This window comes from Leucoraja erinacea, chromosome 24 (genome assembly GCF_028641065.1).
Source record: "Leucoraja erinacea ecotype New England chromosome 24, Leri_hhj_1, whole genome shotgun sequence".
Taxonomy (NCBI): domain Eukaryota; kingdom Metazoa; phylum Chordata; class Chondrichthyes; order Rajiformes; family Rajidae; genus Leucoraja; species Leucoraja erinaceus.
In genome coordinates, this window is record NC_073400.1 from 19,655,771 (window position 1) to 19,668,471 (window position 12,701).

At 49.3% G+C, this 12,701-nt stretch overlaps 1 protein-coding gene across 5 annotated transcripts; it reads left to right on the forward strand.

The window, feature by feature from the left end:
- Positions 1-1,668: 1,668 nt before the first annotated feature.
- Positions 1,669-12,207, forward strand: LOC129708729 (hepatocyte cell adhesion molecule-like). 5 transcript variants are annotated; one of them, XM_055654681.1, is made up of 6 exons: positions 1,670-1,819; positions 4,947-5,264; positions 6,307-6,591; positions 10,096-10,281; positions 10,571-10,630; positions 11,223-12,207. In XM_055654681.1, the coding sequence occupies exons 1-5, from the start codon at positions 1,771-1,773 to the stop codon at positions 10,597-10,599; spliced, it is 867 nt and encodes a 288-aa protein (XP_055510656.1). In that variant the 5' UTR covers positions 1,670-1,770; the 3' UTR covers positions 10,600-10,630; positions 11,223-12,207. The 5 variants fall into 5 exon arrangements, with proteins under 5 accessions (XP_055510659.1, XP_055510656.1, XP_055510660.1 ...); XM_055654683.1 differs by having other exon boundaries at positions 1,698-1,823; XM_055654685.1 differs by lacking the exon at positions 10,096-10,281.
- Positions 12,208-12,701: the final 494 nt, after the last annotated feature.

Consider the following 12,701-nt stretch of genomic DNA (forward strand, 5'->3'; position numbering starts at 1 on the left):
AAGGCCTATCTTCCTGTGTTCCGTGCTGTTCATGCATCAGTCTACATACTTCTTAAGCATTACTTTCATATCTGTTTCCACCACTTCCCTGGCAGTGCATTCCAGCACGGACCAGTCTCTGCATAAAAATAAAAACTTGCCTCTTCAAACTCCTTTGAACTATCCACTTCCACCATAAACCAATACTTTCTAGTGTTTGACATTTCCATCCTGGGGAAAAAGACTCCCTGTCAACCTACCCGTTTATGCCTCTCATAATTTTATGTTTCGGTCAGGTCGCCCTCTCAGTCTCTGAAGTAACAGTGTAAATAAACCCAGTTTGTCCAGCCGCTCCTTAAAAAATGCCCTCCGGCAGCAGTCTGGTAAACCTTTTCGATATTCTTTGACAAAGCCACATCCTTCCTGTAATGCAACGACTAGAACTGCACACAATTCTCTAAATGCGGCCTAACATAGCACATAGAATAAAGAATAGGGCTATTCAAGCCTTCAAACCTGATTCTGCCTGATCTGCCTCAGATCTCAACTCTTCTTATGTGTTTGTTTCCCATAGCCCTTTTCCCAGATCATTCAAAAATGTATCTACTTCCTCTTGAAATATCTGCACCATAATGTCCGCTTGGTTGTGTTGACACAAAGATATCACCAGGACTTGAGGGTCAGAGCTATAGGGAGAGGTTGGGAGAGGTCAAACTCCTCTTCTGAAGACACAGGGATAGCCCCAAGCAAAACTAATACTCTTAAGGCTGGTGCTTGCACCCCTTCCCCCCCCCTTCCTGCCCTCCCCAGGACGGAATAACCCCCTATCCCGCTCTGCTCTCCCTCCCGAGTCTCTTCCATTTCCTCCTCCCCCTCTCCTCTTCTCACCCTCCCCGTCTCCCCCTCCGCCCACCTGTGTATTTGGGGGTTGGTTAGTGTGAATGTGATGCCACAGCCTCCCCTCCCCCCGCAAACGCACGTTGGGGAAACAGACCCCAAACTTGGTCCAGTATGTGAATAAAAGTCACCTTTCCATGTTCTCTAGAGATAGGGCAACACAGTGGCGGAGTTGCTGCCTTAAAACGCCAGAGACCCAGATTCGATCCTGACTATGGTTGCTGTCTATGCGGAGTTTGTCCGTTGTCCCTGTGACCACGTGGGCTTTCTCTGGGTGTTCCAGACGTTGTTTCCCCACATAGTTGTCCTCCAGTGTGTAGGATAGAGATAGTGCACGGGTCGGCAGGGACTTGGTGGGCACTGTATCTCTAAACTAAACTACACTGCCTGATTCGCTATTATTCCAGCGTGTCTTTTGTGTCTGTGTTTGTAAACCAACATCTACAGCTCAGTCTGAAGAAGGGTTTCGGCCCGAAACGTCGCCTATTTCCTTCGCTCCATAGATGCTGCTGCACCCGCTGAGTTTCTCCAGCTTTTTTGTGTAATCTACAGCTCCTTGTTTCTCCAGTTCAACTGGGGCGGGGGGGGCAGGGGGACTAGAAGAGAGGGGCGAGGGGGGGGGGGGGGGGGGGGGCCGAAGAAAGGCGCTTGCTGAGAGGCAGACGGGCAGAGTAAAGGTGAGGGAGGAGAAGAGGTTGGGGTATAAAAGACGAGCAGAGGAAGGGGGAGTTTGCCGGTTTCGGAGACTCGCCCCCCCAGACCCTGAGCTCACTATCCGCTTCCCGACGCCTTTCCTTCGGGAATGTTCCCGCCACAGTGAACCGGAAGTTCTTCCCAACAACACAACCCCATCCTGCTCCGCGCGATGATCTTTGCTCCAGGAGAGGGTTAAAGATGTCGCTCACCTGCCTGTTCCGGGCCGCCGTGTTTGCGGCCTGTCTGGGTGGGTAAGCTCACATCGGATTTAGCTTCCAGCCAAGCACTTCCAAACCACCCGTGACTCCAACTTCTTACGCCCCGAGATAGGAAAAACTGATCTCTGCCTCCATCCATCCACCCGTCCCTCCCTCCCTCTAGACCACCAATAATCGCAGCCTCTCTGTATTTCTCCATTCTATCTCTGCCTCCTTGGCTTTTGACAAGTTATGATTTTTCGTCATCAGTCTTTATTAAGACGGTGAAGAAAGCAAAAGGCCAGAGGACCCGAGCGAGAACAGCAAACTGGATCCATAATGGGCTCCGTGGGAGGGAGCAAATGATAAAAGAGATTTTAGACGGAACAAGAATTGTCCATGCGGATGGCAGTGAGGAGGAGAACTCCAAGAACGCAGGAGGTCTGAGATGGTCTGGTCAGTCTGGCAGAGTTAGTGTGTGACTTGGAGAGGACCCTGCACTTGTCCCTTCCCAGTGGGAGAGGTGGTGGGTTTGAGAGGTTCTCATCCAGGTGAGAAAATGCAGCGTATTTTGTATAACAGCATGGGACTGGGATAATATGGTTATTCTATGCAATATTGGTGGGTTGTCACTGGCACCTCGGGGCTCTGGAGGTGTTCAGATCCCCCAGAGTTGTCAGAGGTAGGAGAGGTGAGGTGCTACGGTATTGATCTGGTAGAACAAACTTGGCAGTGCCTGAGAATATTGCTTGTCTTTTGTTCTGTGTTTGTAAGCCATCTACAGATAGAAGGGTTAGAAATTGTAAGGAGCGACCCGCTTTCTCCAGCTTTTGTGGGTATTACAGTACTTGTTGGAGGAATTAGGGGGGCGATTGCAGATAGGTGTTGGAATAATAGGGTTGTAATCGGAGGAGATTTTATTGACAGAGACAGCTACATAGAAACATAGAAGGGGGGAAGGGGGAGTTTGCCGGTGCAGAGTAGGCCATTTCGGAGCTCACTATCTTCGAGCCTGCACCGCCATTCCCGCCACATATGAAGTCATGGCTGATCCCATCCAACTCAGTGATCCCTCCAGTAAAGATGCCGCTCACCTGCCTGTTCCATACCCTCTGATCCCCCTTGGGGTAAGCCACAAGGATTTAGCCACCATCTAAAACCACCCTGACTTAAATTCTTAGCCAGATAGGAAAAACTGATCTGGCCTCCAACCCTCCCCCTCTGACCACCAATAATCGCAGAGAGTTTTCTCCATTCATCCACTGCCTCTGTGTTTTGAAAAAATGTTTTTTCATCATCAGTCTTTTAAAGGATTTCCCCCTTATCCTTAAGCTGTGATCCATAATGGTCCGTGGACTTGATAAAAGAGATTTTAACGGAACAAGAATTGTCCATGCGGATAGCAGTGAGGAGGAGAGCTGCATCTAGAGTGCAGGCGGTCTGAGATGGTGTCCAAGTGTCTTAGAGAACCCTGTAAGGGGTGGTGTCTCCCTTGCACGATCCCCAGTCTCAGATCTCCTAAATTTGAGAGAGTATTCAACCAAAAATGGAGGGTAAAGGTGAGATGGGGAAAAAAATTAAAGGGGCCATGAGGGGCAAGTTTTTCAAGAGCATGGTGGATGTCATATGGATCAAGTCAGAAATTGTCAATCACTTTTTGTATTTGTCACATACTTTTGGACATACGGAGATGTGCAGTGAAATGAAAGTAGGCAATGCTCGGAGGAGATTTTATGCAAAAGACAAACAACTGGAGGGCAAAAGATTTGGAAAAAAATTATAAAGGGGCCAATCATAACACAGATTTTTGGATGTATGGATCAGGCTGCCAGTGGAAGTGGTAAAACTGGATACGTTTACAATTAAAGGAACGATACATGGATAGAAACAGGGATATAGGCGAAACAATGGGGACTAGCTTAGGTAGGCAGCATGATCGGCATTGGTGAGTTGGGCTGATGAGTGCGTTTCAGTGTTGTGTATAACTACAACTGCAGCCACTGTAAACCAGTAGTGGAGGGAGTGTTTAGGGCACTGGATGGGGAGCTGATCGAGCACGTGCTTTGTTGTTGATGATGTTGAACATCTCGAGAGTTGTTGGGAGCTTCAATCACCCAGGCAGGCGGAGAGTGTTCCATCACATCTCGACGTGTTTTGTAGATCGTGGAGAAGCTGTAGGGTTTCAGGAGGAGAGACACTCAGTGCAGCCGGACAGAATAGTTACAACTGTTTGCAAATCTGCAGAGTGTATGCAAGTGCTACAGAGAATTACAGACACGTCCTGTGTTCAGATCAATTGCGATAAACATTACGGAGCCTTGGCAGCTGGACTCCCTGCTAGAATAGATGAGACCTTTTGCTTGCCGCACCCCCCACCTCCTCTACCGGGGCGTCTACCTGAACCCCGTTGATGAAGCATAGCCAGCAAACGGGCAGGATTTGGTGGTGAAATTCATCACCTGGCAGAACTGCTCTGAGTGCTTTCCTACACGGACTGAGCACTGGTTAAAAACCAACTGGTGACCTCCATGCCGTTGTACCCGTTAGAGACTTTGGCCATTCCCCATGCCACCAAGGTCCAGAACAATTTGATGGATTCCTTTTGGGACAAGGGGAATCACTGGGTCTCTACTGGCTCAAGGTATACCCCAGGATTTGACTTGCGGTAGTGAGAGTACAAAAGACTTATCCAAATTGATTTGTGTGGAGGATGAGGCCAATGTCCCACTGGCACTTGCGCATCTTCCATGACTAAACAGGATCTGTGCTTGTGAGGGTCATGCTGTCAATGTAAGTGGAGAGGACAACCTCCATGTCCAGCCTATGTAGGACAGTTTAGAGGAGCTTCCCTCTGTATCTAATCTGTGCACTGATGGAATTTCGTAAACCCTCAGCCCTTCACCAGGCTGGGTCCCATTTGCCGTGTCTGCCCCCTGACCCGTCCGTCGATATCTGGCTGCAGGCTGTAATTTCCTTCCTCAGCCCCGGGTGCAGAGAATCTTCACTCTGTTGCCCCCGTGGGCTCACTGTGTGATGTAGGAATTGTGGGCCGGTCTCTCACAGAGCTGGGAGCCAGACGATGGGCCGCATGCCCTGCTCCTGTGCTCTGTGATTCTCCCAGCTCCGATTCTTCCTCCAGTCACTAAACTCTTCTAACTGCCTCTCTTGTCTCCTCAGCTGGGACTGGGGCTGACCCTCGCCCTGTGATCACAACTGTGGGACAAATGGCCTTGTTACCTACTGGGATGGCTATTGGACCACATATTACTGAGGTGGTGTGGAAACGGTTACCCAATATCAGGATAGCGGAATACTCAAAGAACAACATTGAATACTTTGGTACTATGGAGTACAAAAAACGGGTAACTTTTAAAGTTAGGAACTATGAACTGGAAATCCGTGATCTACGGATAGAAGACACTGCTGATTACGAGGTGATTTTTGTAACAAATTCAGGATCTGAAACTCCAACGATAGTCCGACTGGAGGTGTACGGTGAGTGAGACTGCCGCGGAGGTCCTGGGTTTCACCGGCTCCTGAACCCTCCTAATTAATGGGTGAGGGCAAATCATGGGCATTCCCCAGTTTATTGAAACCCCCTCGGTCACGGTCCCCTCATCATTTTACACCCCTCAAACTCTTTCCTCTCAGCCGCCTCTATTCCGGGGAAAACAACTCTGCCTCTCCCATGATTCTGCACAGCGATAATATCCCAGTTTGTAAAATCTTAATAAATCCCCTCTGTATCCTCCAACACAAGCCTGTTCCTCCCGGGATGTGGTGATGAGAACTGTCGTCAGTGTTGGGCACGGCTCCAGCATTCTCTCCTTCCTCCTATACTTCCATCTCAATGAAAGCAAAGCATCCTGTCTGCCTGATTAACCCATGCTGATATCCCAACTCCATCAGGGTTCTTCGCTTCCAGCTCCTTGTGTCCTCCACCACACTCCCACCCTCCCATTTATTGCCTATCGTCTGGACCTGTTTCAACTCTCCAATTGTATCACCTTGTACTTCCATCCATTAAACTCTATTTACCACAACCCTACTCAGCTAACCAGCCCATCTCCACCTCTCTGCAGCCTGGAGCTCTCCTCCTCACTGCCATCCACATGGACCAGTCATGCACCACCCATGTAAGATGTAAGTTGAGGTTCCCGGAATCAGTGGTTACATTCTCAGAATAAGGAGTTGGCCTTTCAGGACAGAGAAAGGGAGTAATTTATTTACTCAGAGGGGCGTGTCTTTGGAATTCTCTCCACCAGAGGCTAAGTTTAGTGGCTGAGAAGATTTATGACATTGTTGACGAGTGAGGGCAGTGGTCGGGAAGGAAGCGCAGCATATGTACAGACTTCCTCCTGCACCAGTGGGCTGAACTGAAGAGGGTGGGGATGAGGAGAAGAGTTTAAACTGGTGGAAGGAAATTAATGGGATCGGCTTGAAATTCACTTGTGGCTGTTGGCGATGGGGGTTAGTTGGGGATTTTTGGAAGGGGGAAAGCTCCTTTACTCATCTTTAATTTCCGTTCCAACCTCAGAGCCCATATCAGGAACACAGGTCAAGGCAAAGAACATCACCAGTATCTGCAACTTCTTCCTCCTGACCTGCTCCGTGACCTTGGGCAACCCCACCAGATTCAATTGGTGGAAGAACAGTGAACCTCTGGGAAACGACAGCATCCATTACTTCCAGGAAAACAGAGATACGGTAGAGATTCATCACAGTGGAGCGGTCGCGGGCATTGTGTACAAGTGCGAGGCCAGTAACCCAATCAGTAAGAACAAAGCAGAGATCCTGCTGAAGGACATCTGTGAACACCCTGGTGAGTGTCAGTGGGGGAATTGGGTTTGGTTTGGAGACGTTTTAAGTAAAGAAAGTGGTTTATTTAAATATTAGTGATAGGTCATACAGGACATTTGGCCAATCATGTCAACGCCAACTTGCGGGACACCTCATTATGAATCCCCCATAAAATACACTAAGTACTGGAGTAACTCAACGGGTCAAGCAGCACCTTTCAAGAATGTTGGAGGTAGACACAAAATGCTGGAGTAACTCAGTGAGACAGGCAGCATCTCTGGAGAGAAGGAATGGGTAACATTTCGGGTTGATTATAGTAGGGGGGTGAAAACTGGATGGGGGGGTGGCAAGTGATCGGTGGATGCAGGTGAGGGAGTTTTGATTGGCATATAGTTGGACACATTCCAGAGATGGGAAGACAAAAGGCTTTGCGATACAGAGAGAAGAGACATTAAATTTGGAGTGAGGGGAAGTGATATGGGAAACGGGACTGGGACAGGGAAAGGGGTTGTTGGTTAACTACCTAAAATTGGTTAGTTCCACCCATCTCCCTTCCTCTGGCTTCACATTTCAATCTATGTTCTCCAGAGATGCTGCCTGACCTGCTGATTTACTCCAGCACTTTGCATCTTTTTGTCTGTGTCTTATTAATCCCATCTCCAAGGACTTGTCCCGTAGCCTTCTGTGCCTGGGCTTGATTAGACACTTCTTAAATTCTGTTGGTGACTCTGCTTTCATCACTCTTCAGAAATGTGGTCCAGGTACTTACCACAGTCAGGGTAAAGAAGGTCCTCGTTGCATCCCCTTTAAATTTCCGCCTTGTCCTAAACCTGTGTTGGAAAAATTTCCTGTAGTTCACTCAATCTATATCTCAGTCATTACCCCTTTTTAACCACCTGAACTTAAGGAAACATAATATCTTCCTCTCTCACCTATTACCAATTAATTTCCATCACAATACTCACATGGTTCTCGACTTAAGGATGCACTTCAGTCCTCACCGGTCCCAGAAAGCTCCAAGGAGCCAGTGGACACCAACCTTCCACAGCCCACTGCCTGCTCCCATGAATGTCCACCTTGGTCAAGCTCAGCAGCAGATGGATGATCTGTTGAAGATCATCTGAATAATCCACTCCCCTCAGTAGCAGGTGCCCAAAGATCAGGAGAGTGGGGCTGAAGTACAACACGACCTGAGGAACAACCCTGAAAATACTCATGTATGGGCTGCAACCTCTCGCATAGCTACAGGGCGGCATGGTGGCGCAGCAGTAAAGTTGCTGCCTTACAGCACTTGCAGCTCCGGAGACCCGGGTTCGATCCCGACCATGTGTGTTGTCTGTGCGGAGTTTGTACGTTCTCTCCGTGACCACGTGCGTTTTCTCCAAGATCTTTGGGTTCCTCCCACACTTCAAAGACATACAGCTTTGTAGATTAATTAGCTTGGTATAAGTGTAAATTATGGTGTTAATGTGCGGGGATGGCTGGTTGGTGTGGACTCGTTGGGCCGAATGGCCTGTTTCCACGCTGTATCTCTAAACTAACCTAACCTAAACAAAACTATACTAGGGACATGGAGTTCTCCAGTCTAGAAATAGCAGAGTGCATGAATTGTGAAAAGTCTGGTGATCTCCATGCTGAGCTGTGTGTCATGCTGAAGACAGTGCCCTTGTGGGAAAATTAAGTCACAATCTGGGAGAACGTTCAACATGCAGGTACTTTTGCAAAGTGCGAAGGGGGAGTGTCACAATATGGGTACGGATGTTCACGGGATTCTGCTCACTTGGGAGAATCGGAAGTATAGCAGAGACCCAGTATTTCCACCAACGTCTTGTGAATCTTGGCGAGAAAGAAAGAAGTCGAAGGGACCGGGGTTGGGCAATCTTGCCTTCCACGCTCTCAAGGTCGACTGCGGGAGGTGCACCCTGGGGTACAAGGACTGAAGCGGGTCAGGTGAGTCACATTGGTTCGGAGGACGATTGAAATGTAGTCGCTGGCTGCCACAGGCTTTTGTGGTGTGGGACTGTAAAATGGAGCCAAAATGGCACCTCTTGCGTATAGACTCAGTGGGCTGCTCTGCATATTCTGTACTAACTGGGGAATTGTGCTCCTGAACGGGGATAGTCGTGCTGAATTCTATACGAAATGTATTTCATTGTACATTGGTACATGTGATAATAGAGAAACCATTAAACACTATTATCTCCGGGTGTTTCCGGGTTTTCGTCCCCGTGTGTCCGCTGCCCGGAGCCGCGGCCCCGTGTGTGGGCGCTGGCAGCCCACATCCCGTGACCGTGTGGTTGCACAGGTGGAGGGTGGTTGGAGGGCAGCTGTGACCAGACAGCGCTGACTCCAGGGGGGAGAGTGGGGGCTGTCCCGAGGGATGCGCTCCTTCAGCCGCCTACACCTTGCTGTTCGGGTTCAGAACAAAGATACTAGAGCATTTGGTTCAGCGCACTCAGTCACACTCCACAATTATTTACAGCGCAAATATTGACCATTTCGGCAGATTTTAACAGGTAAGAAAGTACGCGTTTCGTGCGTTAACAGTGTATGCCGGAGGCTGCCATGTCCTCCAGAAGGATTAAGCTGCTTCGTGCGTCACGCCCTTTGACCTGATGACCTTGCGTGCAACCTCCCTATTGTGTTCAGTTTTGTGCACCATGCTTTTGGAAGGATATTGTTAAGGTAGAAAGAGTGCAGAGAACATTTATGAAGAAGTTGCTAGGACAAGGGCCTGAGCTACAGGGAGAGGTTGAGGAGGCTAGAACACTATTCCTTAGAGCCCAGGATTGTATAGACGTGTAAAGGATCACGACAGGAATAGATAGGGTGAATGTACAGTCTTTTTTTCCCAGAGTAGCGGAAGGAGGAACGAGAGGACAGAGGGGAAAAGAACTTGAGGGACAACTTTTTCTCATAGAAGGTGGTGGGTATATTGAATGAGTTGCCCGAGGAGGTAGTTAAGGCAGGAAGTAGAATAATACATAAAATTCAGGAAAAGTTGGGAAATATACAGGTCAAATTTGGGCAGGTGGAACCAGTGTTGATGGGCCTTCTTGGTTGGCATGGGCTATTTGGGCTGAAAAGCTTGTTTCCATGCTGTGCGACTGAGTGGTCGCTGAGAGATTGGGCTGGTAAGACCACCATTCACTGGTGTTAAAAGAATCCAATCTATGAAATTCTAATGATTGGGCAGACTGTATACAGGGAGGGAATGTGTTGAAATAAGGGGGAGTCGAAGATGGGGTGAGGACGTGTGGCAGATGGGAGATGGTTGAGCTACTGTGGCCATGCGACCTGTTGCTGATGTAGTTCTGGCCACTGGGACATGCCCAACAGGACTGGCTGTACAGGGAGAGGAAACCGGATGGCAGGCACTGGTTTGGGGTTTAGTGGGGAGAGATGGGAGTGGCAGGGGGGGCATGATACTGGGGTTGGGGGTGGGGGGGGGGGAGTGGATCTGTCCACCCCGTGTCACTGGGAGAGACGATGGGGTTGGAGTCACTGAGTCTTTTCTCATCACCAGCTACAGGATTGCCGTGGTGGGTGATAATGCTGATCGCCATTGGGGTTCTGATTGCGATTATTGGAGTTCTCTTCATCACTTACCGTTGCGTGCTGAGTGCAAGACATGTGACATGGACCGAGCTGCATGCCGGCTGGGTCGACTGGCGCCAAGAAGATCCAAAGAGCCGTGCTTCATTCTGCACCTGTGAGTGTCTGCACCAGTTTGGGGAGTGTGGGGGCGTCAGGGGAGTGCAGAACAAGGGGTAGGAAGGGTGGGAGGAGCTGATGCGGTGACGGGGGGGGGTGGCAGGGAATGTGGGCAAGACGATAGAAAGGGCAGGAGAGTAGGTGGGAGGTGCAGGGTTGTGAGAGGAATGGGCAGAGAATGGGCAGAGAATGGAAGATGGGGAAGAATTTGTAATGTGGATTGTAGAGGGGTTCCTTTAAGCAGATCGCTGATTACAGTCTTGTAACCTGTGTTCATCCCCCTACAGTCTTGTGGAATCCAAAGTCAGTCATCTAGCTTGGCCAGAACAATAGGATGAACAGGAATGGTAAGCAAAAGCAAGGTCCCCAGCGGGGGTCTCCTGTAGCCCATCACTGACACCCCAGAGTGGAACCAGGAACTGAGAAAGGACCACAGGTGGGAAACGACAGAAGTCCCCCACACACCCAGTTACTGGGTTACATTGTCCCCCACACATCCAGTTACTGGGTTACATTGTCCCCCACACCACCAGTTACTGGGTTACATTGTCCCCCACACCACCAGTTACTGGGGTACACTGTCCCCCACACACCCAGTTACTGGGGTACACTGTCCCCACACACCCAGTTACTGGGGTACACTGTCCCCCATAGGCCCAGTTACTGGGGTACACTGTCCCCCACACACCCAGTTACTGTGAAGTTGGAGATGGGGTGTGTGTTGGCGTCAAGACGTTTTCCATGGCATTTCGTGACGATTTGGGTCTCGGAATGGGCAGACTCACAAGAGTAATACCGGGGCGCACGTGTCGAATGGGACAGGGACAGTGTGTATTGAGCTGCTGCTTTGTGAGGGAAGGGGGGTTGGAGTGGGGACACTGAGAAGTGTCTGTCAATGGGCACTCACTGGTCTCTTCACCTCTGCTCTCTGTCCTACAGAAATGGCGGAGATGCTGTGATTGAAGAATGGATTGGACGTGGTTCGTTAAATTCCAGCAGTTAAGCAGATAGAGAGACCCCATTCACAGACACCGCCTGGGAAGAGACACCAACTCGGTCACCCCTTGACAGAGAGACTCCAACTCGCGGCCATCTGCTACGTCCATTGGGCAGTGAGTGCCTCTGCACGTGCCCAGTTACTGGGGACCGATGCCCATCTCCAGTGCAAAGGGAGGATGATAGGAGTGAGTTTCCCTCCGACTGGAACCTCGATCATTTTCTCATTGGGCCGCTTAGGAGAAACGTGTTCAACACCAGGGGTTCTACTGTGACCAGTGATGACCCAACCCCCAGCCTCCCTGACTCTCTGTCCCAGACTGTGGTTTGTTACACATACCTGCTCTGTGCTCATTGTTACTGACCGTATCTCCGCTGATGTTCCACAGACGCTCCAGGGACATTCGTCCCAATTTTAGTTTTCATTTATTTACATCCCGGGGGAAAGTGCCGGAGTTCAGGACCGAGTGAGGAACCAAAAGAAAATTCCAGGGTGACTCGAAAGCAGACACAAACTGCTGGAGTAACTCAATGGGCCAGGCAGCATCTCTGGAGAGAAGGAATGGGTGACGTTTCTGGTCGAGACCCCACCCAGGTTCTGACACCCCTCTCCCCATGGTTATGAGAAGCGACCTTGGACTGTCTACACCTCCCTAAAGCTCCTGGGTCCCTCTCTCTAGGGCTGAAGAAGGGTCACCTATTGCCAATGGCTTATTGCTGATGTTTTACATTCTCTGCCAACACTAACCAGTGAACATTTCATCAGTGAAGGCACTCTTGCACAGCCTTTCATTACCTGATGATGTGGTGCATCAGACACTGGGAACATTATTCACCTGTTCACTGTCACACATTGGGCGGTTCTGATTTTTATGTATTTCATGAATCTAGATATTTTATAATAAAATCCCTAAGAGCTTCTTCCAAATCATTCTGTTGCTGGCCATCTGCGGAATTGGAGGAAGCTACAGAGATAGGGAGGGGTACTGGCGATAGAGGAGCTTAGAGAGATCAGACGGGTGTCGGGCTGATCGGCTTTAGAGACGTCGGGAAGAGTTTTCTTCATTTTACAAGCATCTTGATGTGACTGTCAAGCCGAACATTTATCACCCACCACTAGTTGCCTTTGAGCTTTTGCTTATGTTCTATCCAATCAAACCTGATAATACTGTACATTAATACAATCAATCAAGCACAACAGGTATAGCAAAGAGAAAAATACCAGAGTGCAGAATATATTTTCTCAGCATTGTAATTAGTGGAAACTGATATTTTAATCATTGTGCCTCATTGTGGACATTGGACTGTTTCTCTGGAACTCTTAGGTCAAGGAGTTTGTAGATGAGTTTGGATGGGTTTATGGTGTGAATGTTGAGCTATAGTTAATAAATAGGATGCTGCCATAGGTCCTTGTTGTGTAGG